This window comes from Dendrobates tinctorius, unplaced genomic scaffold (assembly GCF_039654945.1).
Source record: "Dendrobates tinctorius isolate UK_male_01 unplaced genomic scaffold, ASM3965494v1 ptg000035l, whole genome shotgun sequence".
In the NCBI taxonomy this organism is placed as follows: Eukaryota; Metazoa; Chordata; class Amphibia; order Anura; family Dendrobatidae; genus Dendrobates; species Dendrobates tinctorius.
Genome location: NW_027361703.1, coordinates 65,982,112 through 66,008,853, shown reverse-complemented (window position 1 = coordinate 66,008,853; position 26,742 = coordinate 65,982,112). Strand labels below are relative to the sequence as shown.

The 26,742-nt window shown below is 42.1% G+C and overlaps 1 protein-coding gene across 2 annotated transcripts in view; it reads right to left on the bottom strand.

The window, feature by feature from the left end:
• Positions 1-26,742, bottom strand: part of COG5 (component of oligomeric golgi complex 5) — a 555,903-nt gene that overhangs the window by 341,568 nt on the left and 187,593 nt on the right. For both annotated transcript variants that reach the window (XM_073573558.1, XM_073573559.1), the window contains exon 7: positions 12,225-12,355. In XM_073573558.1, coding sequence (XP_073429659.1) covers positions 12,225-12,355 — 131 coding nt within the window. The remainder of the gene's footprint in view (positions 1-12,224; positions 12,356-26,742) is intronic.

The window sequence follows — 26,742 nt, the reverse complement described above, 5'->3', positions numbered from 1 at the left end:
TTGGGGTTTAAAATGGACTTTTCAAGGAATACCTGTTAAAATGCGTCAGACAACTTACAAAAATATATAAATGGGTGTCTAAAAGCACCCATACACATTAGACCAATATCAGCAGAACGCGCTGATACTGATGGGCTTGGCCAAAAGTCTAATGTGTGCAGGGACCCTTGACAGATGATTGTTGGGGGGAGTTAAGAATCCAACTTGTTCAATTTTGGACTGCTGATCCTTTTGGTCTCTAGAGATAAGCAGCCGCCACAGATGTCTGGCAGTGTCTCTCTTAAAGGGAAGACAGGAGAGCTTGGCAGAGCGAACACTCCGATGTATGGTAGAGTTGGGATAGATAGCTGCCAGTCGAACGAACCAATGTTCAATCAACAGATATCTAAAGGGTAAATCTGACTGTACAATTGGTAGAAGTATTATTAAATGTAGGGTTTTCTTTGTAGATAAGTTGTGTCCAATTGCAATTTTACCCAATTATTCAACAATGCACAAGATTTCAGAGTACGATAATTGGAATACATCATCATAAAAGAACACTGTTTAATAGCACAGGCCACACTTTCGATATCTAGTTGACACTAGCTATAATATGTTAAAACATGTCACTATGTAACACAACTTAGGGTACCGTTACACTTAGCGATGCACCAGCGATCCCGACAACGATATGGATCGCTGGTACATCGCTAAGTGGTCGCTAGTGAGCTGCCACACAGGCAGATCTCACCAGCGACATCGCTGGGGACGGGGATCGCTACTTACCTGTCAGATGCGGCGATCCTGACGTCCTCCCGCCCGCGTCCATGCCTCGCTCGTCGGCGCCACAGGAAGCCCAGCAGGAAGCTGACGACGAGAAATGATCCAGGACCTTCTCGCGCGACCAGCAATGAGCAGCCGGGGAGCCGGTCGGAGGTAAGTATCACATGCAGCGATATCGCTAGCAATATCGCTGCTACGTCACAAAATCGGTGACTTTACAGCGATATTGCTAGCGATATCGCAGTGTGTAACAGGGGCTTTAATTGCACATTTGGTCTGTCATGGTTCAAAATGCAAAACCGCAACATACCATTATGCCCACAATCCTAAAAGTCCATAAACTTCCTGAATATTTAGCCTTTTAGTTATGTTTTCTCTCAGAGTTTAATTTCTACTGGTGTACAGAATTTATGATTTTTTACCCAGTAGATACAGTCAGTTTCCTCTGGAGCCAGTAAGCCACTTTTAAACCGCAGAATCTTGGTCAGTATTCTGCATCAGTATTTGTTCACCAAAACAAAACAGGATCCAGAATACAGAAGACGGGCACAAGTTTGAAATAGGCTTTTTCATTGTATGTTCTTCTGGTTCAGGCTGACAAATAATGATGCAAGACACGAACCAAAAAATGTCATGTGAAAGTGGCCTTAGGATTAATTGGACAAAAAAAAAATGCCAACAAGACTGCTTGTCAAAAAAGTGAAATATTATACTGAATACGCTAAACAATTTATTTGAAAAATGAATGCGTGGTTGAATATGAGTCAGTGCACAATTTGCAAAATAAGAAAATAAGTAGTAATGTAACACTGCAGTATTTATTTAGGCTATGAACATATGCTTTACAATCTATGACAGATGAAGGGATATGCGATTAATTAGTACGCATGTGTTCAAAGGGTCAATTTGAAAGTAAACCAAGAATAATTTCCATTAAAATGCATTTATTTTCAGGTGCCTGGAAATCATTCCTGTCCTTAATGTCACTTCTTTTATTCTATACCATCCCTTCAAGATCCAACAAGCAGAAGGTGTGAAACAAATTCTAGACATCTAGGTTATACTGTCAATGACAGATCACATCTACAACTTCCTGGCCAACTGAACCTGCTCATATTGACACAAGACTATCTGTATTTTAATCCATGACAGCGTAGTGTGTTACTAAAGGTAATGTTTGACACTGTGGTCCCAGCTCTCTTCAGGTCACTGACCAGGTTCTCCCATGTAATTCTGAGCTGATTCCGGACCTCTCTCAATCATTCTTACCCCACAAGGCGAGATCCTGCATGGAGCCCCAAACAAAGAGAGATTGACAGTCATCTTGTGTTTCTTCCATTTTCTAACAATTGCCCCAACAGTTATTGCCTTCTCACCAAGCTGCTTGCATATTGTCCTGTAGCCGATTCCAGCCTTGTGCAGGTCTACAATTTTGTCCCTGGTGTCCTTAAACAGCATTTTGGTCTTGGCCATGGTGGAGAGGCTGGAGTGTGACTGATTTAGTGTGTGGATAGGTGTCTTTTATAAAGGTAACAAGTTCAAACAGGTGCAATTAATACAGGTAATGAATGCAGATTAGGAGGACTTCTTAAAGAAAAATTAACAGGTCTGAGAGAGCCAGAATTTTTGCTGGTTGGTAGGTGTTCAAATACTTATTTCATGCAATAAAATGCAGTTTAATTATGTAATAATCACACAATGTGATTTTCTGTTTTTTTATTTTTAGATTCCGTCTCTCACAGTTGACGTGTAGCTACGATAAAAATCATAGACCCCTCCATTCTTTGTAAGTGGGAAAACTTACAACATTGGCAGTGTATCAAATACTTATTTTCCCCACTGTACCTCCAAATCTACAAAAAAATGGCTGTGCAAGAATCAGATTAAAGTTTTGGAATTTCCTAGCCAAAGCTCAGGAATTAATTCAATTGAAAATCTGTGGGTGACCTGAAGAGGACTGTACACAGGAAATGCCTTCACAATCTGACACATTTGGCGCAATACTGCAAAGAAAAGTTGGCAAAGATTGCCAATTCTAGATGTGCCATGCTGGCAGAATCAAACCCAAAAAGACTGAATGCTGTCATAATTTGAAAGGTTTGAACATGTACTTTAAATGTGTGCATATTTATACATCCAAATATATTTGCGTTTTTATTTTTTCCTATTCAATAAAATTTCAGAATATTTTACAACTGAATCGTACAAGGTGACATTGAAGGTGTAAACAGTTATAAAATGATTCTACTTGGTATGATTTTTTTGTATGACAAAAACATGGAATTTTATCATTGGTGTGTAGACTTTTTATATCCATTGTAATATATTAGACCTTAAATACACCTCCGTGAAAAACTATAGAACATCTACAGTCATAATTGCTTCAAATGCAATTTTATCTAGTGGCCATATCAGCTATGTGAAATAAAACAAATAATTTTCGACACTTCTTATAAGCGCAAACACATTTCTTAGGCTTTTTAAACTTCATTGAGCTACTGTGCACGTTACTAAGAGAAAATGTTGAAATTCTGTTCAGATGCAAAAGGTTAGGAATCTGCCCGATTACAATCATTACCTGTTCTGCAGCATCAGATGAAGACATCTGAAATGGTGTTAAAAGATAATAAATGAGGTGCACAATGGGGAACAAAAGGATGAAGCTCAATATACAACTAGATGAACAGACAGACTGGAGAAGAGGGTTGAATCAATACGTCAATCATTACTACTCAGCTAGTCACAGACGGGCTAAATCCCACCAAAGCTTCTTTTCATATGCTGAGGACAAGGTTGCGCTTTCACTCAATACATGTCACATTATATCTGAATATTGAGTCGCACCACCATCTTATATATCTGATAGCAAGACAAGTTCTGTAACCTTTGTTAGTAATAAAACATGCAGAAATAGCTCATCATTCTAACCAAGGGTGGGTAATTCATTTTCACAAAAGACCACGAGAGACCACAACTGTTGTGGAGGGCCAAACCAATAAGCTGAATTTAGTTCTGTTCAACATTAACAATCACATATTATTTAATATTAATATTGTAATGCTTATTATTGAGCAGATCAAACCCCTATATTTACTGCTTTATATAATAAGCAATACATCAGAATACTATAATTCAGCCCTTGTACCATGGTCAACAGCTCTCACAAAAACTGCATGATGTACCCAGAGGACCCCCACACAGTATGACACATCCACTGTCCCCAAACACAGTAAGATGCTCACACAGATCCCCACACTGTATAATGCCCTTAGACACAATGTGATGCCCCAAAGCTCCCCGCAAAAAAATGTGACCCCACACACACAGTATGATGGCCTCCACACAGTATGATTCCCCAGAGCCCCCAAACATAAAATGATGACTACCACAATATCATTATCCACAGTCCCCACAGCACAGTCTGATGGATCCACACCCTGAGGATACAGCTATCTGTTAAATCAGATAGGGGTGGCTAAGATGGACCCAGCGTGCCACCCTAAATTTGCTCAGGTTTGTTCTAATCTATTTTCACCTTTATTTGCTTTACTAATTAAAGGTTTATTACCGGTGGAGGTAATGTGATGGTTTGGGGTTGCTTTGGTGCTGGTAAAGTGGGAGATTTGTACAAGGTAAAAGGGATTGTGCAACGCCATGCTATACCCTGTGGACAGCGCTTGATTGGAGCCAATTTCATCCTACAACAGGACAATGACCCAAAGCACACCTCCAAATTATGCAAGAACTATTTAGGGAAGAAGCAGGCAGCTGGTATTCTATCTGTAATGGAGTGGCCAGCGCAGTCACCAGATCTCAACCCCATTGAGCTGTTGTGGGAGCAGCTTGACAGTATGGTACGCAAAAAGTGCTCATCAAGCCAAACCAACTTGTGGGAGGGGCTTCTGGAAGCATGGGGTGAAATTTCTCCAGATTACCTCAGCAAATTCACTGCTTGAATGCCAAAGGTCAGCAATGCAATGGAGCATTCTTTGACGAAAGCAAAGTTTGAAGGAGAAAATTATTATTTCAAATAAAAATCTTTTTTTCGAACCTTGTCAATGTCTGGACTAGATTTCAAATTCATTTGGCAACTCATATGATTAATAAAAGTATTAGTTTTCATGGAAAACACAAAATTGTCTGAGTGACCCCTCAAAAGAACACAGACATTGGACAGAGGAAGATTGATAAAAAGTATTATGGATGGATGAATTCAAGTTTGAGGTGTTTGGATCACATAGAAGAACATTTGTGTGACGCAGAACAACTGAAATGATGCTGAAAGAGTGCCTGACACCATCTGTTTCCTTAGCTGTGTGTTTGGGATCAAATTCTTGCTGAAATGTCCACACTTATTTCATTTTCATCATCCAGGTACATGGCAGCAGATTTTTATAAAAAATATCTCTGTACATTGGTCTATTCATCCTTCCTTCAAACATATGAAGTTAGCTAGTTCCACTAGTGCCATATGCTGAAAAACACCCCCACACAATGATGTTCCCACCTCCAAACTTCACTGTTCGCATAGTATTTTTAGGGTGATATTATGTGCATGATTTAACCTCCAAGCATGGTATGTATTATGGCACCCAAAGAGTTCAATTTTGGTCTCATCTGATCAAACTATATTCTCCCAGTATTTCACAGGCTTGTCTAAATGTTGTTGAGCAAACCTTAAATGTGCTTGAACATGCTTTTGATTCAGCAATGGAGTCGTGTGTTGTAAGCATGCACAGAAGCCTTGGAGGTTGAGTGCATTACCTATTAGTTTTCTTTGAAACAATTGTACTTGCTGATTCCAGGTCTTTCTGTAGCTCTCCACAGGAGGTTCTTGTCTCTTTGACAACTCTTGATAGTTCTTTTCACTCCTCTGTCTGAAATTTTGCGAAGTGCACCTGGTCGTGGCCGGTGTGTGCTGAAATCATGTTCTTTCCACTTCTGAATTATAGCCCCAACAGTGTTCACTTGAATCTTCTTGATTGTCTTTAGCTGCACATATATTCAGTACCATGGGTCTGCTTCAGACATAGTTGGCTCCATCTATTTCAAAATCCATATTTCAAAGTACAGATTTCTAAGTACTCTGAATTAGACTAGAATTCTAGAATGCACTTGGCCACTCATGACTCCTACAGTATTGTCATCATCACCATCTGACCGAGATGTTCTCCTGTTCCCACAGGTATGCATTGCTGAATTTCCACCACTTTCTCATGATCCTGAATGCCCCATGTGAACTGCATTGTATTGAATATGGTATGCATTGCTGAATTTCCACCACTTTCTCATGCTCCTGAATGCCCCATGTGAACTGCATTGTATTGTATATTGTATGCATTGCTGAATTTCCACCACTTTGTCATGCTCCTGAATGGCCCATGTGAACTGCATTGTATTGTATATGGTATGCATTGCTGAATTTCCACCACTTTCTCATGCTCCTGAATGCCCCATGAGAAACGCATTGTATTGTATATGGTATGCATTGCTGAATTTCCACCACTTTCTCATGCTCCTGAATGCATCATGTGAACTGCATTGCATTGTATATGGTATGCATTGCTTACCCATCTTCTTGTATCCATAATTGTACTCCATTCTTGTTATCTTTGCCACACATGTAAGTGGTCTGTATAACCCCTTCCCCCTTTTTTGACCTTTGCTTAACTCTGTGCATTTGGCCTGGGCAGTCACACCCCACTTTCACTCACACCTGATTGTCTTTAGCTGCACATATATTCAGTACCATGGGTCGGCTCCAGACGTAGTCGGCTCCATCTATTTCAAAATCCATATTTCAAAGTACAGATTTCTAAGTACTCTGAATTAGACTAGAATTTGACTGCAAGGTAACGGACTATAACATCACAACAATGTTTCGCCATCTTTTTACTATAACCCCCATACTACTCTATTTCTCCCTAACTCCTGCAATCCCTCCACCCAGTAAGGAACTTGTCATTTCCCCCTCCATCCTTCCCAGCCGTCTCACCTCTTCGTCACAACTGTTTCTCCACATACAATCCTTTTTCTCCACATACAATCCTTTTTCTCCAGACACACACGGCCACATCATGTCCTATCCTGCTCCCACCTTCTAATGCTCTGTCTACTACTCCTCATTGCTGGCGATGTATCCCCAAATCCTGGCCCTCCTCAACACATCCCTACACTCACTTCTATCACCCTGCCACGATCTTCTACACGTCTTCACAACCATGATAACCTCATACCCATTCATCCAGCCTCCACTTCCCCAACCCCCTTACCTGGAGCCCTATGGAACGCATGCTCTGTCTGCAACAAGCTATCATTTATCCATGACCTCTTTATCACCAACAAACTCTCCTACCTTGCTATCACTGAAACCTGGCTCACTCCCTCTGACACAGCCTCTCCAGCTGCGCTTTCCTATGGCGGATTTCATCTCTCTCACACCCCTCGCCCCAGCAACAAACGGGGTGGAGGAGTTGGCTTGCTCCTCTCTGATACCTGCTCCTTTACCCCAATTCCTCTGCCACCCTCCGCTACTCTTCCCTCGTTCGAGGTGAACTCCGTCCGCATCTATTCCCCCTCCAACCTCCAACTAGCTGTCATCTACTGCCCCCCAGAACTAGCCATCTCCACTTTTCTCGACCACTTCACCACCTGGCTACTTCATTTCCTTTCTGCTGACATCCCCACCATCATCATGGGTGACTTCAACATCCCCATTGACACTTCCACCCCGGCTGCCTCTAAACTGCTATCGCTCATGGCTTCCCTCGGCCTCACTCAATGGTCCTCTGTGGCCACTCACAAAGCTGCTCACACGCTGGACCTTATCTTCACCCGACTGTTCCCTCACTAATCTCAATAACTCACCCCTCCCCCTGTCTGACCACAACCTACTGACATTCTCTTCCCTCTCCTCTCCTACTGCGCAACCCCTGCTCCCTGTCTCACAACCCTAAACAGCTCTTCAACACTTTCAATTCTCTACTCCGTCCCACAGCACCTCTTCCCCCTCCTCTCATTTCTGCTGAAGACTTTGCCTCCTTCTTTAAGCAGAAGATCGACACGATCAGACAAAACTTTGGCCCGCTGCCCCAATGCCCCTCTTACCCACTCAGCCCTGTTCTGCAAAAGCCAGCTTCTCCACCATGACAGAAGATCAGCTCTCCACCCTTCTGTCAAGATCACACCTCACCACTTATGCCCTCGACCCACTCCCGTCTCACTTAATCCCTAACTTGGCCACAGTCTTTATCCCATTTCTAACACACCTCTTCAACCTTTCATTTACAAATGGTGTCTTTTCCTCATCTTTCAAACATGCCTCAATCACACCCATCCTCAAAAAGCCCTCCCTTGACCCATCCTCTGTGACGAACTATCGCCCGATATCTCTTCTCCCTTACGCCTCAAAACTACTGGAACAGTATGTATATCTTGAACTGTCCTCCCACCTCTCCTCCTGTTCCCTCTTTGACCAGTTACAATCTGGCTTCCGACCGCATCACTCAACTGAAACTGCCCTAACTAAAGTCACTAACGACTTACTAACCGCCAAGAGCAAGCGACACTACTCTGTCCTCCTTCTCCTGGACCTGTCCTCTGCCTTCGACACTGTAGACCATTCCCTCCTGCTACAGACTCTCTCATCTCTTGGCATCACAGACTTGGCCCTATCCTGGATCTCATCATACCTAACAGACCGAACATTTAGTGTCTCCCTCTCACACACCACCTCCTCACCTCGCCTCCTGTCTGTCGGTGTTCCTCAAGGCTCTGTCCTAGGACCCTAATATTCTCCATCTACACCTTTGGCTTGGGACAGCTCAGAGAATCCCACGGTTTGCAGTACCACCTCTATGCCGATGACACGCAGATCTACCTATCTGGACCCAACCTCGCCTCCTTACTGACTGAAATCCCACAATGTCTGTCTGCTATCTCAGCCTTCTTCTCTGCTCGCTTTCTCAAACTGAACATGGACAAAACAGAATTCATCATCTTTCCCCCATCTCACTCTAACCCTCCACCAGACCTATCCATCAATGTCAATGGCTGCTCTCTTTCCCCAGTCCCGCATGCTCGGTGCCTTGGGGTGATCCTCGACTCTGCGCTCTCTTTCAAACCACATATCCAAGCCCTTGCCTCCTCCTGCCGCCTCAAACTCAAAAATATTTCCCGGATCCGCTCATTCCTCAATCACGAAACCACAAAAACAAGAGTGCATGCTCTTATCTTCCGCCTCGACTACTGCAACCTCCTACTCTCTGGCCTCCCCTCTAGCACTCTGGCTCCACTCCAGTCCATCCTACACTCTGCTGCCCGACTAATCCAGCTGTCTCCCCACTATTCCCCAGCCTCCCCCCTATGCCAGGCCCTTCACTGGCTTCCTATTGCCCAGAGGTTCCAATTCAAAACTCTAACCATGACATACAAAGCCATCCACAACCTGTCTCCTCCATACATCTGTGACATGGTCTCTAGGTACCTACCCGCACGCAACCTTCGATCATCTCAAGATCTCCTTCTCTACTCCCCCCTTATCTCTTCTTCCCACAATCACATACAAGACTTCTTCCGTGTTTCCCCCATACTCTGGAACTCTCTGCCGCAACACATCAGACTCTCACCATCAACGGAAACCTTCAAGAAGAACCTGAAGACCCACCTGTTCCGACAAGAATACAGCCTGCAATGATCCTCGGTCTACTGAACCACTGCACGACCTGCTCTAACCTCTCCTACTGTATTCTCACCCATCCCTGTAGAATGTGAGCCCTCGCGGGCAGGGTCCCCTCTCCTTATGTACTTGTGTGTCCCTTGTCTTACACATGTTTATTGTACCTGTCTATATTTCCCCTTTTCACATGTAAAGCACCATGGAATAAATGGCGCTATATAAATGCATAATAATAATAGTTTAGAAATTTTTCCATAACTAATGACATCAGTATGTTTTGCAACAATAAGGTTGCAAACGTCTTGAGACAGCTCACTGGTTTTACCCATCATGAGAGGTTTCTTGCGTGGCATCTTGTTAAAGAGACACCTTTTTATAGGCCATCAGTTGAGCCAGCTGATTTTTTTTACTAAGTGGCAGGATTGCTTTCTAATTACTGATAGATTTTAGCTGGTGGCACGACTTTTCATGGCTTTTTGTTCAATACTTTATCCCTGTGTTATTTCTCATTATTACACATAATTTAATGTATGGACATCTATGTTATGATTTCTTTACTTGTGTGGATTGGATAGGATGTTTCCAACAAATGTTGAGAATTTGATGTCAATAGCACCTTTAGTAATATATTTACTTCTAAAATTGGTGACATGTTCAATACTTGCTCCACACACTGTATACTGCAGCAAAGGGCTGTGACTAGAGGAGGTTAAAAGGAGAGATATGCTGCAATATAGCGCTGTATATAGAGGGCTGAGAGGATAGATATACCTCAGGATGAGGCTGTCTATAGAGGGCTGATGAGAGGATAGATGTGCTGCAGCATGGGGCTGTGTATAGAAACTTAAAGGAGAGATACAGTGGGAGAGTTCTGTATATAGAGGGGCTCAGAGAAAAGATATGTTGCACAATGGGGTTATGTATAGTGGGACTTTAAGGAGAGATATACCGCAAGATGGGACTGTGTATAGAGGCAGCTAAGAAAAGTAAAATATTACAGGATAAGGCTGTGAATGGAGGAAGCTGAAAAGAGTGATATACTCCAGGATGAGGCTGAGATGAGTTGAGCTGTGTTTGTTACCTGCTGCTGAGAGATCAATGAACTGAAACTTCACATGCTGCTCTGTTAACGTATATGACAGAAGATTATCCTCTACAATATGCATCAAATGGGTGGCATTTTCAGTTTCACCTCACCGGATTGTCAGCAGCAAGCAAAACAAAGACAATTCTGCACTGTATACTAATTACAAGATCTCTTATAGAGTGGTGCAGTAGAGTTGAGCTCTGCTGGTAACCAGCTAACCATGATGTAAAACTATACAATTACGCAAATGAAAAAAAAAAAGGTCCGAAACATATGATTAGCAAATGAGTAAAGGAACTGACATATCAGATTTTAGAATGACGATCCTTTCGTTCTCCATGAAATAAGCCGATACAGATGTATGGTAGTAGCTATCTCATAGAGTGCTCCTGTGTATGGGAAAGTCTTTGCCATTGAGCTTGTAAGCATTTATTTGAAGCTGGACAGGATCACTGAAGCCCGCTCTTAAGGCGAAATCCCAGCCAGCTTCAGCACAGTGTTTTCAAGCTGAATAGAAAATAGCTTGTAAGCACTGCTAGACAGTACAGCAGTAGTAGTAGGTCTTCTAGGCAATGATGTATTGGTGACCTATAGAAGCCTTTTATTTCTGCATTTATAATACTAAGCATCACCCTCCTCATGGTTGTTCTTCGGTACCTTTTACCTGTGGCCTGTATGCACTTTAACCATATATTAGTAAGTATGGTCTTTCTTCAGTGATGTGCTGTCAACATCTACTTAAAAATGTAACGGTCACATCACCAGCGACATCAGTAATATGGACATTATCACACTGTTTAACATTTATGAAAATAAATATACACACTAATCAGGTTGCTACCTTCATTTTTGAAGAAGCTCTAAAAACACATTAAAAAGTCTGGTTGCTATGGGCAACTGCACTACTTCTTAGCACAGTATTCAAACAATTTCTCGAACAATCTATTATGCTATTGGTCATTGCAATATAGCTTGCTCTATCATAGTCTATACCAGTTTGGTTCCATATGGGTTATTGTATTACTATCTTTTCTATGGTAGTTCAGTTGGGTTTTGACGAATATTAATTTAAGTAACTTTTTCAAGGGGAAAATTCTATTTTTTTCCTTATGCAAATTAAAATTTAATTGGGTATTCCCATCTCCAAGATCCTGTAATAATAATATTGGAAATACCTTCAATTAGAAATGTAGTATAGTTCTTCTGATTCGCTATGTCACTTACCTCAAGTGCAGGGCATAGGTATCCATGGTTACGACCACTCATATAGTGAGTTAGTTGTTAATGGTCATAACCATGGATACCTAAGCTACTGCAATGCCCTGCACATGGGGCGGCATAGCGAATCAGAAGAACTATATTACATTTCTAATTGGAAATATTTGCTAATATTATTATTACACCTATTACATACTGTGACTATGGGATAGGATTTTGGAGAGTGGAAAACCCTTTTAAGCGTAAGGCATATGCACCTACAAGGAATAGTAAAAGAAATATGTAGGGCTACATTTATTTATAAAGATACGCACACCACAGGACAGACAAAACAAAAGTGTTATCAAAATATACTGCTTCAATAGAGAATTGTCTAAAATATTTCAAGATGTTATTTGGTGAGATCTAGAAGTGTAAGATACAAATTGGTTTAGAAATACAAAAGCAACACAAATGAGAGTGAAATGGGTTATTTACCTGGGTCTCAACTCCCTGCTCCAGCAGACGCTTTGCCTGGTTTTCGACTTCAAGGCGCGCTCTACCAATGAAAAGCAGATCGCTTTCGATTACCTCTATTCCGGAAAGGTCCACCCCTTGAGAAAGGTAGTCTACAACACAGAAAATATATTTTAAGTGGTAGCTTATGGGGAGCTTGCTAATACATGTGTATTCTACAAGCAGATATAAAAATTGTGGTCTTTATACTATTTAAAAGGATAAATTGTCATATGTGAACGGTTATCACCAAAATAAGACAGGTGATTTTAAAGAGGACCTGCCAACTGTGTGAATCCAGGGCTGTACTTAAGGGAATCTGTCATCCTTTTTTTTGCACCAACAGCTGCCGGCATTGACATCAGGGGCTTATATACAATATTCTGTAATGCTGTAGCTAAGGCCTCTTTCACACTTCCGTTTTTGACCATCAGTCAAAATCCACCAGGTTTTGAAAAAAACGGATCCGCCATTTTTTTTTGCGGATCCGTTTTTTTCCCCATTGAGTTGCATTACTGGCAGATCTTGACGGATGGCTATCCGTTGGATCCGTTTTTGTGAGGATCTGCCAAATTTTTGGCGTCCGCCGGCATGCCTGGACGGACCTTGCAACGTTTTTTTTGTTGTTGGATCCGCATTTTCCAGTGCGCATGCCCGGAGAAAGGAAGTCAGGGAGAAAATTAACCCTGAAATCCTTTCTGGTGGACAAAATAAATTCATTCTCTCTCTCTCTTTCCCGGCCAGCGGTTCCTTTAAAATTCTTCATTCTGCGGATCCGTTACAAAACGGATCCAGTGGCATCCGTTCACATCAGTTAGGAACGGATCCGCTTTTCCACCTTTTTGGCGGATTTTAACTGACACAAAAAACTGAAGTGTCAAAGAGGCCTAAGCCCCCGATGTAACCTGAAAGATAAGAAAAACCGGAGGGGGCGGTCCGGTCAGATGGGTGTCGCGGTCCGGTGTCGACGCCTCCCATCTTCATATGATGCCGTCCTTACCTTCCTGTAGTGGCTCCGACGCAGGCGCATTGCTCTGCCCTGTTGAGGGCAGAGCAGAGTCCAGCAGTGTGCAGGTGTCGGGAGAGGTCTGGTGCCTGTGCACTGCAGTATTCTGCTCTGCCCTCAACAGGGTAGAGCAGTGCGCCTGCGCCGGAGCCATGACAGGAAGGGAAGAAGAGGACGTCATTGTATGAAGATGGGAGGCGTCGGACCGCCCCCTCCGGTGAGTATAATCTAACGTGTTTTTCTTATCTTTCAGGTTACATCGGGGGCTTATCTACAGCATTACAGAATACTGTAGATAAGCCCCTGATGTCAATGCCGGCAGCTGAAAGGGTGCAAAATAAGGGTGAAAGATTCCCTTTAACAGAGGGGTTGGACACAGAGACCCTAAGAAATTACCGCGAGAATTCCGAATTCCATTCCGCGGGAAAATCGCATTTTAAATTCCCGCGATTTTCCCGCGGAAAAACTAGCATTTTGCAAGCGTTATTAGCTTGCAGAATTGCTAGCGTTTTCCAAGCGATCTGTAGCATTGCTTAGATAACTGATTGACAGGTTGGTCACACTCGTCAAACATAGTGTATGACAAGTGTATGACAAGTGTGACCAAATTTTTACTATTGAGGCTGCCTATGCGGCATCAATAGTAAAAGATAGGATGTAAAAATTAATAATAAAAAAAAAAATGTTATTCTTAGTAATCCTTTGCGAGAATTACCACGATGACATCCGTTCTCGCAGGATCGTGACGTCGCGCGAACGACCGCGAGATGTCACGATCCCGCGAGAACGGACGTCATCGCTTGCAAAGGATTACTGGGACCGGGAGCGTGGAGAGAGGCGGGAAGGCTGCGCGGGACGTCGGAAGGTGAGAATAACAATATTTTTTATTTTAAATTCTATTTTTTACAGGGATATGGTACCCAAAGCCCGGAGGACAGTCTCCTCTCCTCCGGACCGTGGGTAACATCCGCAAATGTTCTGCTTACTTTTCGCATGGTGGGCACAGCCACATGTGGAAAGTAAGCAGAACAATGCATTCCTATGGGTGCGGGATCGCAGTGATTCCGCTAAATTAATGAGCATGCTGCGTTTTTTACCGCGAAGCGATTCTGCCGCGGTAAAAACCGCAGCATTAGCACAGTATTGCGGAATCCCATAGGAATGCATGTGATGCTTATTTTTCGCGTTTTCGAGGCAAAATCGCGCGGTTAAAACTGCCGCGAAAACGCGAAAAAACCGCCACGTGTGAACATAGCCTTAGGGGTCCCTTCCAACTCACTCTAACATTCTAGGATAATGTGAACTCAACTGACAGGTCTGATTTTCTTGAAAACATTTTTGGCACTTAAGACTATGTTTTCTTTTTCTGCTAGAATTTTATGAATTGATAACTTGGTGTAACCAATTAGTGGTGTTTTCCTACATTGACCAATTAGTTCTAACACTGCTGGAATTTTTATACTGGAAATTGAAAAAACAAAAAACAAAATCACATCTTGATGACTTTGCTTAAAATCCATTGTACTGGTGAACAGAGGCTAAAATCTGAAACTTCTGTCACTGTCTAAATATTTCTAGACCAAACTGTACATGTCTGAATTACATTTTGCTTTGCTCCGTGGTAGTTAGATTGTCTTTCATGATAACTTTGTCAAGCTCCCAATATGGTGGATTAGCCTTTTCATGTATTTCACAGCTGTAGGAAGGAGGGATGGCAGTACCAAGAGGTAATTGTAAAAAGAGGACTTGTGGAATTTGGAATGGATCCATATAGGTAATTTGCAAAAATTCAGGTTTATCTGAGATTTTTAATTTAATGGGGAAAATCCACAGTACATTTGTGATGAATTCCCAAGAATTTGAAGTCTCCATTGCATGTCCATTTACACTCCCCCGCTGGTTATCGCTGATCGCGCGAGAAGCTCCTGGATCATTCCTCATCGGCCACTTCCTGCGGCGCTTCCTGCTGTGACGACGAGCGATGCGTGGAGCCGGGTGGGAGGACGCAGGATCGCCGCGTCTGACAGGTAAGTAGCGATCCCCGTCCCCTGCGATGTCGCTGGTGAGATCTGCCTGAGTGGCAGCTCACTAGCGACCACCCAGCAATTCACCAGCGATCCTGACTGCGTCATATCACTGGTCGGGATCGCTGGTGAGTCACTAGGTGTAACGGTACCCTAATACTGATAAGCAAACGTGCTCGGAGGTGTTAGTTAAGGGTGCTCGGGTGCAAACAGAGTATCTTCGGCGTGCTCAAAAAATATGTTCAAGTCTCTGCGCCTGCATGTGTTGCGCCTGTTTGACAGCAACAACACATGCAGGGATTGCCTGTTTGTTAGGTATTCCCCGCATGTGCTGCAGCTGTCGAACAGTCGTGAGACATGCAGACGTGGGGACTCAAAGATATTTTTTGAGCACGCTGAAGATACTCAGTTAGCACCCAGGCATGCTTGGATAACATCTTATCCGAGCATGTTCGATCATCACTAGTGCCTTACTATCCACAGTGTATAGGTGTTAAAATTTTCTCCTTCTTGCTGCTACAATACCATGTTGATTTTTGACTAACAAATCATAAAGCTAAAAGTCCACATACTTTCCATTACAAGCTAACGCAGCCTAAAATAACAACATAAAACACCTTGTGAATCCTTTGTGCCAAGTTTTCAACTTTGTTATTTAGTGCCAATCAGCAGGGTATAAAATGTCTCCATCAAAATCAAAGACTAATGGTAGGAATGGTGCGCACTCAGGTCGTATTTAGAAAAATAGGTGCTGGTGAATTGGACCACTGGGGCCCTAAACATACGTAGAAAAAATGATTCACCGCACTCAACAATTTGATAGTATGCAGAAAATCGTGAATTTATTCAAAATGTCCAATCCAACAAAGAATGTGCCAAAACAAGAATGGAATATGTACAGTTAAAATACCCGATGTTTCGATCCTCCCGGATCTTAATCATGGGGTACACTAAAACGAAAGAGAATGTTGAACAATAAATATACAAATATGTACAGGATATATACAGAAGGTGGATTGACAACCGACAGTGTATATACAATGACAAATATACAAAAAGACAAAAAACATAAGACAAAACAGATCTGAGGGAATATAGTACTAGAGCGTTCCTTGCCAGCTACAGCATATTGATTGGATTAATTTATAGAGAAATATCTTCAGGAGATTAAGAGACTGAAGACACTATTGATTTACCTTAATGGACATAATATCGGACCTGAGGCACTTGGAAAGGATATAGATCCCCTTAAGGTGGTCGCAGGTACTACAGGTGAAAATATATATATTAGAAGCTAAATATAGTCAGAATGACGGGCCAGGAGACAGGTACTGTACATGGTATACCTGGAACACTTAGTTATCACTGAAAATGGCTCAAATGAATGTCGCTGGATTTTTGCAGTTGATGATATAGAAGTACCATATAATGGTTTTGGCTGGGTTAATGAAAAAGAAAAAAAGAAGTGGGGGGGGGAATTTATCTTAGGATCATGTTTGTAGAATGTCAAGATTGTTAGGAGTAGATACCCAGAAGTCAATAGTATACCTTGTAGTAAGGAGGTTTTAGCCTGGGGCTGTAATGGCCGTCATATAATGTTCTCCACCTGTGAAGTGAGTGGCACACAATGAGGGAAGTGTTGCAGATGTCAAAGTGCGGTGTTCAATGCAGAAGATCCTATGATCTTCACTGTAGAACCCTAGCTGAGTATCATAAACAAGGGAAGATTCCGTGGGGCCTTAGGTGTAACCTGCGCTCAACTCTTTTCAGTAACAACGAAGAATTCTGTGATAAATATAAAAAAATATTAAATAACAATTTTAATAATAATTCTCTTGACATTATAATCCTAACTATTGAATTTTTGCAGAAGGCGATTGCTGATACAAAAGAAAGCAGCAAAGCTGTGGAGACCCAATTATCCGCTACCTTATCCTCTGCAGATTGGTCAAATTTAAAAGATAAAACAGAAAAAATTCTATTGGACCAACAGAAGTTCCTACAAGAGAGGAAGCGTCAAAAATTCCAACAGGACACTGATGACTACAGTAACAACAGAGTTTACCGATGGAGCGAATCATCTGGAGCGAATTCCTGGCGGCGCCAATCAAACCGCAGATTCGGTTCTTTCAGTATAGAGAGCGACTCCTCCACAGGCTCGACAAGACCTCGTTTTTTATCGAAGGGCCGCAGGGGAGGGTTCCAACGTACAGACAGACGCGAAGATCTAGGAGGCGAAAAAATGACCACCAGATCCCAGGTAAGACACCACCCAACCTGGTGATTAACATCTCTAAACATACACTCTCCCCTGCGGAACTATCAGTGCTCCAAAAAGGACTATAATTCTGTCCTACCCCCAACTGGGATGCTTTCTAGCTGGAGAAGGACCTTCAAAGCTTCTATAGTGCTATAAGACTGAGAACACATTTTGGGACTTTACCGGAAACCTCCGATATCAGAGTGTCTCCTATCGGGGACGTCTCTGTTGCGGAGCTTTCTGTTACTAATCTGGGACTACGGAATCCCAGTTCATTTAACCCTCCACAGTCATCTCATGCCACAGAGACATATATTTCCTTTATTGACAGAGAAGTCAAAGATCTGATACACCAGCAACGCCTAGGTTTCTTTCCCAGTCATAACAACCTGACACGGGTAGAAAAGCAAGCACTTACATCATTACAAAATAATAGAACCATTGTTATCAAACCGGCGTATAAGGGGGGTGCCATCGTCATTTTAGAACGTACCATGTACATTAGTGAAATTGAACAGCAGCTATCTGATACACAAACCTACAAGTCAATACCAAGGGACCCTAGATTTGACATCAACAGAAAGATTCAGTCTTTACTTAGGACCTACTTGGATAACAATACTCTAGATAACAAAACAGCCACATTTCTCACTAAAGGGGGTTTTACACATAGCGATATCGCTAGCAATATCGCTATAACATCACCGATTTTGTGATGTTATAGCGCTATTGCTAGCGATATCGCTATGTCTGATACTTACCTTCGACCGGCTCCCCCGCTGTCCATCGCTGATCGCGCGAGATCGGCCGGCTCCATTTCTCGTCGGGCGCTTCCTGCTGGGCTTCCTGTGGCGCCGACGAGCGACGTGTGGACGCGGGCGGGAAGACGTCTTCATCGCCGCGTCTGAAAGGTAAGTAACGACCGCTGCTGCGTCGCTACATCGCTGTGAGATCTGCCTGTGTGGCAGCTCACTAGCGACCATTTAGCGATGCACCAGCGATCCTGACCGGGTCGTAACGTTGTCGGGATCGCTGGTGCATCGCTAAATGTAAAAGGGCCTTAACCCTCATCCCCATCACTCCTGTTTTCTACATTCTCCCTAAAATTCACAAATCCCTCATAAATCCCCCCGGTAGGCGAATTGTGGCATCGACTGACTCTATACTTTCACCCCTCTCTGTTATTCTTAAGATATTAACACCACTGGTCAAGACTACTCCCTCTTTTCTACTGGACACTGGAAATTTCCTGAAGGTTATCCATGACCTCAAAACCACGTCTCCTGATAGTTTATTAGTTAACCTAGACGTTAACAGTCTCTATACATCCATTTCCCATACCAAGGGGATACAAGCTACCAGGGTCCTTGTTAGAAACTTCCAAAACTGTCCGTTGAATCCGTCCAGTTATGCTTAGATCTCCTCACTTTAGCCCTATACCAAAATTTCTTTTTATTTGAGGACACATACTACATCCAATTACGGCGGACCGCGATTGGATCTAACGTGGCACCGGCTTACGCTAATGCATTCATGCATTCCTTTGAGGAGAACTTCATTTATCCAACCGAGGTCTTCAAAGAATCCATCGTATGTTATCATCGCTATATCGATGATATTTTCTTCATCTGGACAGGCTCCCCTGAGTCTCTGGAATCTTTTCACACCTACTTGAATTCATTGGATACTGACTTACAGTTCACCATCCACTATGACATGAAACACATACCATTCTTAGATACTATGGTACAAAAGGACTCTCTGGGTAATCTCACTACTGACCTCTACACAAAACCCACGGACTGTAATATTCTAATACACTACTCCAGTAGTCACCCTAAAACCACCAAGAACAGCCTTCCGAGGTCACAGATCACACGTATATCGAGAATAGTCTCTGATCCAGAACTGCTACCTACTCTTCTGAATGAGATGTCATCTAAGTTCATAGAGAGAAAATACCCCACTGGACTCCTCCAACAGGAGACAGCACGAATCCTAAATCCACCTACTACGGTTTTAACTATCTCAAAACCCGAAAGAGTCCCGTTTGTCCACACCTATCACCCCCTTATGCCGAAAATTCACTCCATCATTCGCAAACATTGGCCACTGCTCTTTAGGGCATACCCTAACATCAAAGCATTCACTACACCGGCCCTCATGTGCAATAGGAGAGCTCCCAATATCAAGGATAAACTAGTTCGGGCAGACATAGGTAGCAAACAACCCACATCTACACAACGGCAGCTTGGTACACGTCGTAAAGGCACCTTTCCTTGCCTTAGTTGTGCCTCCTGCTCCAACATCATCAAATCTGACACAGTTACTGATCCACGTACGGGTAAATCATTTCCCATCCAAGGATTTTATACCTCTGTGATTCTAATTTTGTAATATACGTCATCAAGTGCCCATGTGGCCTCCTGTACGTGGGTGAGACAACACAACATGTCAAAGACAGAATTGCAAGGCACAAATCTACGATTAGATGTGGCAAGACCTGGTTACCCATTCCGGACCATTTCGTCAAACACAAACATTCTGTGGTGCAATTAAAATACCAAGTAATTGAACAGGTATCAAAACCTAGAAGGGGTGGCAACCATATAAGATTATTGAAGCAGAGAGAAACTTATTGGATACACTGTCCCCAAAAGGCCTAAATAGGGAAATAAATTGGCTTCTATGATTAACCTATCTTTTGTCTATTACTTTCAGACACGTTGACAGTCTTCTATAATTGGTAAGTTTTACCCTCCTTTTTTACCTTTTATTTACAAATTTTTATTTTTTCCATTTTTTTATTCTTTTATTCTTTTTATTTTTTATCGTTTTTATTATTTTCTCATTTTTTTCACTTTTTATTTTTATTTCTTATTTTTCATTTTTTCAATATTTACCCTAATTTTTTTGATTTTTTAATTATTTTTACATTATTTTACATTTTTTTTACCTTACCATTGTATATTATCCTTAAGTACAATTTTCTACGCATTTTTATACATCCCTATTATCCATAAGATTGCTCCTCAATATAACCTGCATACACATTTATTACCAATATGCTGCTCCTTTCTATAATCTACTGTCTCCCTATTAAGACATCTGCCCGGCCTTGGTGAAATGCTCCTATTAACGGTGGACGCATTTCTCCCTTTTTATCTTTACTGTGCCTTTACTTGCACTACAATTACGCCCCCTTCTCCAGAACAATGCTGCAACAACATCGCAGCTCTTTCTGTTGCTGCGCAAGCGCGGTCACTCATATAATCTATTGCGGTCTTTGTTACTACCGCGCATGCGTGGTGCCTTTCTCATTAAAGCGCTGTGTCACTTTTGGGCCGGATGACTCACAGCGTGGCATTTAAACCCCGCCATGCCACAGACCAGCACAGCCTTCCATTCAACCCAGAACAGGGCGTGGGAGCGCCGCCTCTACCCTGCTGCCTGTTCACTAACCTGAGGATCCCCCAGGTAACCCGTGACACCAAGGTGCAGTGAACACCGCACTTTGACATCTGCAACACTTCCCTCATTGTGTGCCACTCACTTCACAGGTGGAGAACATTATATGACGGCCATTACAGCCCCAGGCTAAAACCTCCTTACTACAAGGTATACTATTGACTTCTGGGTATATACTCCTAACAATCTTGACATTCTACAAACATGATGCTAAGATAAATTCCCCCCCACTTCTTTTTTTCTTTTTCATTAACCCAGCCAAAACCATTATATGGTACTTCTATATCATCAACTGCAAAAATCCAGCGACATTCATTTGAGCCATTTTCAGCGATAACTAAGTGTTCCAGGTATACCATGTACCTTTCTGCTGGCCCGTCATTCTGTCTATATTTAGCTACTAATATATATATATATTTTCACCTGAGGTACCTGCGACCACCTTAAGGGGATCTATATCCTTTCCAAGTGCCTCAGGTCCGATATTATGTCCATTAAGGTAAATCAATAGTGTCTCCAGTCTCTTAATCTCCTGAAGATATTTCTCTGTAAATTAATCCAATCAATATGCTGTAGCTGGCAAGGAACGCTCTAGTACTATATTCCCTCAGATCTGTTTTGTCTTATGTTTTTTGTCTTTTTGTATATTTGTCATTGTATATACACTGTCGGTTGTCAATCCACCTTCTGTTTATATCCTGTACAGATTTGTATATTTATTGTTCAACGTTCTCTTTCGTTTTAGTGTACCCCATGATTAAGATCCGGGAGGATCGAAACATCGGGTATTTTAACTGTACATATTCCATTCTTGTTTTGGCACATTCTTTGTTGGATTAAACATTTTGAATAAATTCACGATTTTCTGCATACTATCAAATTGTTGAGTGCGGTGAATCATTTTTTCTCAATCAAAATCAAAGCCTGAAATCATTCAATTCTTTTTTACCAGAATATCTGTAAAACAATGTTTTGTTACATTTCATTTTTGGAAAAGTGAAATGCAAGCCCTTTATCCATCCCATTAAAAGATTCATTGGAAATGTGGAACACGCTTTAGGAAGCACTTATTATGCTGACACCATTTGTCAGGAAATCAATGAATGGGAACAAAACTACGCAAACAAATATTTGTAAAAGGGAAATGCTGTTTCCAATATGTGAACATCAACGTCTGTTTCATACATTACATTAGTTTAAAGCTGGCAACTACAAAATTATACTTTAAGATCACGACAAGATAAAAGTAATTATCATTATTTGGCCCTAGGATACATCACCTACCTTCTTTATAAGAAGAAAGCATGCTTACACTGAAGGAAATATAGACAGACTTAAATGAACGTTAAATTGCATGTTATATCATATACTAGCTTGGCCCATGCAAAATTTTCGCACATTGGTCGTCGGGGGCGCAGGCAATTTCTAAAAAAGCAAGCTGGTCAAATGTAAATGTATTTCATGAGGTGATGAACACAGACAGGTATTTATATATGTAGATTGGTAATACAAAAAATTGGTTTGACAAGTAGAGGCCAAAAAATGTTTTCCGGTTGAGGTGCCACCTGCAGGTCATTGTGTCTTTCTGCAGGTTTATGAAAATGAATATTTAAACTGTATTTAGTGATAACATCGTGAATGTGTGGTTTGTTTGGCTGTTTTCTTGCTGAAGGGAGCAGATTTACCTTTCAATTGGTGTATCGTGTGTGTGGGGTGAAGTAATCAGCGAAAAAACAGTGCGTGTTGACAAATGTGTTGGTAGTGTGCTTTGGGGTACTGTTGTGCCACCTGCAGGTCATTTTTCCTTACTGCAGGCTTATGAAAATTAATGTTTAAACTGTATTTTGTGATCAAATCGTGGATGTGTGGTTTGTTTGTCTGTTTTCCTGCTGAAGGGGGCAAGCTTACCTTTCAAATGGTGTATCATTTGTGTGTGTGGGTGCAGTATGAACGGGGATACAAAGGAATCACAGAAAAACAGTGTTTAGAAATAATAGAAGAGATTATAACATAACGCTGGAGAACTGCAAATGTTGTTCTTGTCTTCAAAAGGGGCAAGAAGGTAGACCCAGGGAACTATAGGCTGGTGAGTCTGACTTCTATACCAGGAAAGATCTTTGAACAAATTATTAAACAACATGTATGTAAGCAGTTGGATAAGAATGAAGTGATTAACCCCTTTCTGCCATATGACGTACTATCCCGTCCATGTGCCCTGGGACTTAATTCCCATACTATCCAGTCCATGTGCCCTGGGACTTAATTCCCAGGGACGGGATAGTACGTCATAGCGATCAGCGGCGCCTACGTGGTGAGTGCCGCTGATCGCGGCCGGGTGTCAGCTGATTATCACAGCTGACACCCGACACTATGTGTCAGGGGCGGTCACGGACCGCCCCCAACACGTTAACCCCTGGCACACTGCGATCAACACGATCGCAGTGTACCGAGGGTTTAGGGAGGCATCGAGAGGGAGGGGGCTCCCTCTGTGCTTCCCTGAGACCCCCACAGCAGCGCAATTTGCAGCGCTACTGCGGGGGTCTCCTTCTCTGCAGGTCCCTGAATCCAAAATGGCAGCAGGGACCTTCGGGGGCCTGCAGGGAGCCGGCTTCCTCAGTGCCTGCAAAGCGCAGGCACGAGGAAGCCTTCTGCACTGCCTGTGACAGATCGCTGTGATCAGCGATCTGTCACATGACAGTTATGTCCCCCCTGGGACATTGTAATAAAGTAAAAAAAAAAAAAAGTGTAAGAATAATTTATAAAAAAAATCGCTAAATAAATTAAAAAAAATATATATATTCCCTAATAAATTCATTTTTTGGAAATAAAAAAAAAAAACAATAAAAGTACACATATTTGGTATGGCCACGTCCGTAATGACCCGCCCTGTAAAACTGTCCCATTAGTTAACCCCTTTAGCAAACCCCTTAAAAAATAAAAAACAATCCAAAAAATAAAGCTTTATCATCATACCGCCGAACAAAAAGTGCAATAACGCGTGATCAAAGACGGATATAAATAACCATGGTACCTCTGAAAATTTCATCTTGTCCCACAAAAAACGAGCTGCCATACAGCGTCATCAGTGAAAAAATAAAAAAGTTATAGCTCGCAGAATAAAGGGATGCAAAAATAATTATTTTTTATATAAAATTGTTTTCATTGCATAAAAGCGCCAAAACATAAAAAAACGACATAAATGAGGTATCGCTGTAACCGTACTGACCCGAAGAATAAAACCGCTTTTATCAATTTTACTGCACGCGGAACGGTGTAAACACACCCCCCAAAAGAAATTCATGAAATGCTGGTTTTTGTTCATTCTGTGTCCCAAAAATCGATCAAAAAAGTCACGTGCCCGAAAATGGTACCAATAAAAATGTCAACTCGTCCCGCAAAAGATAAGACCTCACATGACTCTGTGGGTCAAAATATGGAAAAATTATAGCTCTCAAAATGTGGTGATGCAAAAACTATTTTTTCAATAAAAAGCGTCTTTTAGCGTATGACAGCTGCCAAACATAAAAACCCGCTATAAATAGTAAATTAAACCCCCCTTTATCACTCCCTTAGTTAGGGAAAAATAATAAAATTAAAAAAATGTATTTATTTCCATTTTCCCATTAGGGCTAGGGTTAGGGCTGAGATTAGGGTTAGGGGTGTGTTGGGGTTAGGGTTGGAGTTAGATTTGGGGGGTTTCCACTGTTTGGGCACATCAGGGGCTCTCCAAACGCAACAAGGCATCTGATCTCAATTCCAGGCAATTCTGCGTTGAAAAAGTCAAACGGCTCTCCTTCCCTTCCAAGCTCTGCCATGTGCCCAAACAGTGTTTTACCACCACATATGGGTTATCAGCCTACTCAGGACAAATTGCAAAACAACTTTTGGGGTCCAATTTCTCCTGGTACCCTCCTGGTACCCTTGGGAAAATAAAAAAAATTGGGGACTAAAAGATCATGTTTGTGGAAAAAATAAGATTTTTTTTTACTTTCACGCCAGGGCGTTATAAAGTTCTGTGAAGCACTGGGGGGATCAATTTTGCTCAACACACATCTAAATAAGTTCCTTAGGGGGTCTAGTTTCCAAAATGGGGTCACTTGTGGGGTGTTTCCACTGTTTAGGTACATCAGGGGCTCTCCAAAGGCAACATGACACCCGCAGACCATTCCATCAAAGTCTGCATTCCAAAACGTCACTACTTCCCTTCCGAGCCCTGACGTGTGCCCATATAGTAGTTTTCTCCCACATATGGGGTATCAGCGTACTCAGGACAAACTGGGCAACAACTTTTAGGGTCCAATTTCTCCTGTTACCATTGGTAAAATAAAAAAATTGGGGACTAAAAGATCATGTTTGTGGAAAAAAAATATGATTTTTTTTATTTTCACGCCCGGGCGTTATAAACTTCTGTGAAGCCCTTGGGGGTTCAAAGTGCTCACCACACATCTAGATAAGTTCCATGGGGGGTCTAGTTTCCAAAATGGTGTCATTTGTGGGGGGTTTCCACTGTTTAGGTACATCAGGGACATTGCAAATGCGGTATGGCGTCCAATCCCAATTCCAGCCAAAAAAGTCGAATGTCGCTGCTTCCCTTCCAAGCTCTGCCATGCGCCCAAATAGTGGTTTACTCCCACATATGGGGTAAAAGCCTACTCAGGACAAATTGCACAATAACTTTTGGGGTCCTGTTACCCTTGGAAAAATAAAAATTGAGGGTGAAAAGATCATTTTTGTGGAAAAAATATGATTTTTTAATTGTACGGCTGTACATTATAAACTTCTGTGAAGCCCTTGGGGGTTCAAAGTTCTCACCACACATCTAGATAAGTTCCTTGGGGGGGTCTAGTTTCCAAAATGGTGTCATTTGTGGGGGGTTTCCACTGTTTTGGTACATCAGGGGCTTTCCAAACGCGACATGGTGTCCGATCTCAATTCCAGCCAAAAAAGTCAAATGGCGCCGCTTCCCTTACGAGCTCTGCCATGCGCCCAAATAGTCATTTACACCCACATACGGGGTATCAAAGTACTCAGGACAAATTGCACAATAACTTTTAGGGTCCTGTTACCCTTAGGAAAACAAAAATTGGGGGTGAAAAGAAGGGCTGTGGAGTCGGAGCTCATTTTGCTGGAGTCGGTATAAAATGGTTCGACTCCGACTTCTAAAATATACAATAAATTGGGTACAGTAGTTCAATGCAGAATGTGCTGAATATTTTTTCATAGGAATTTGGGAAAGTTATGAAATGTCCTATAAATGGCTGTTCTATTCCTGATCTAAGGCTACATTCACACACAGCGTTTTTGCTGCCTTTTTTGAGGATACGTTTTTCAGCTGCAAAAGCAGATCAGCTTTTTAAAAAACCGCATCACCTGAAAGGTTTTTGAGCTCATAGATTATGTTTTCAATAGCAAAAGCAGATTACAAATCTGCTCTATCCATTTATCCATATCTGTCTATCCATATCTTATCTGTACTAAAAAGAATGAAAGCCGGGTAACACACAGACTAACACTCCTTTTTTTTTTAGCATCAGTCAGGTACACCTCATAGCTGCCCAAAAGGACGCCCAGGACAGGCATTGCTCGTCTTCAGTAACACATCAACATCAATTGATAGTTGGAATAAATAGACTGCATTCACCACATCTTAAGGTGCAGGCTTTATTTTTAAGTGTAGGGGTGTGCAGTATAAGGTTCTGCAGCAGCTGAGGTGTGCAGTATGAGATTCTGCTGAACAGTATG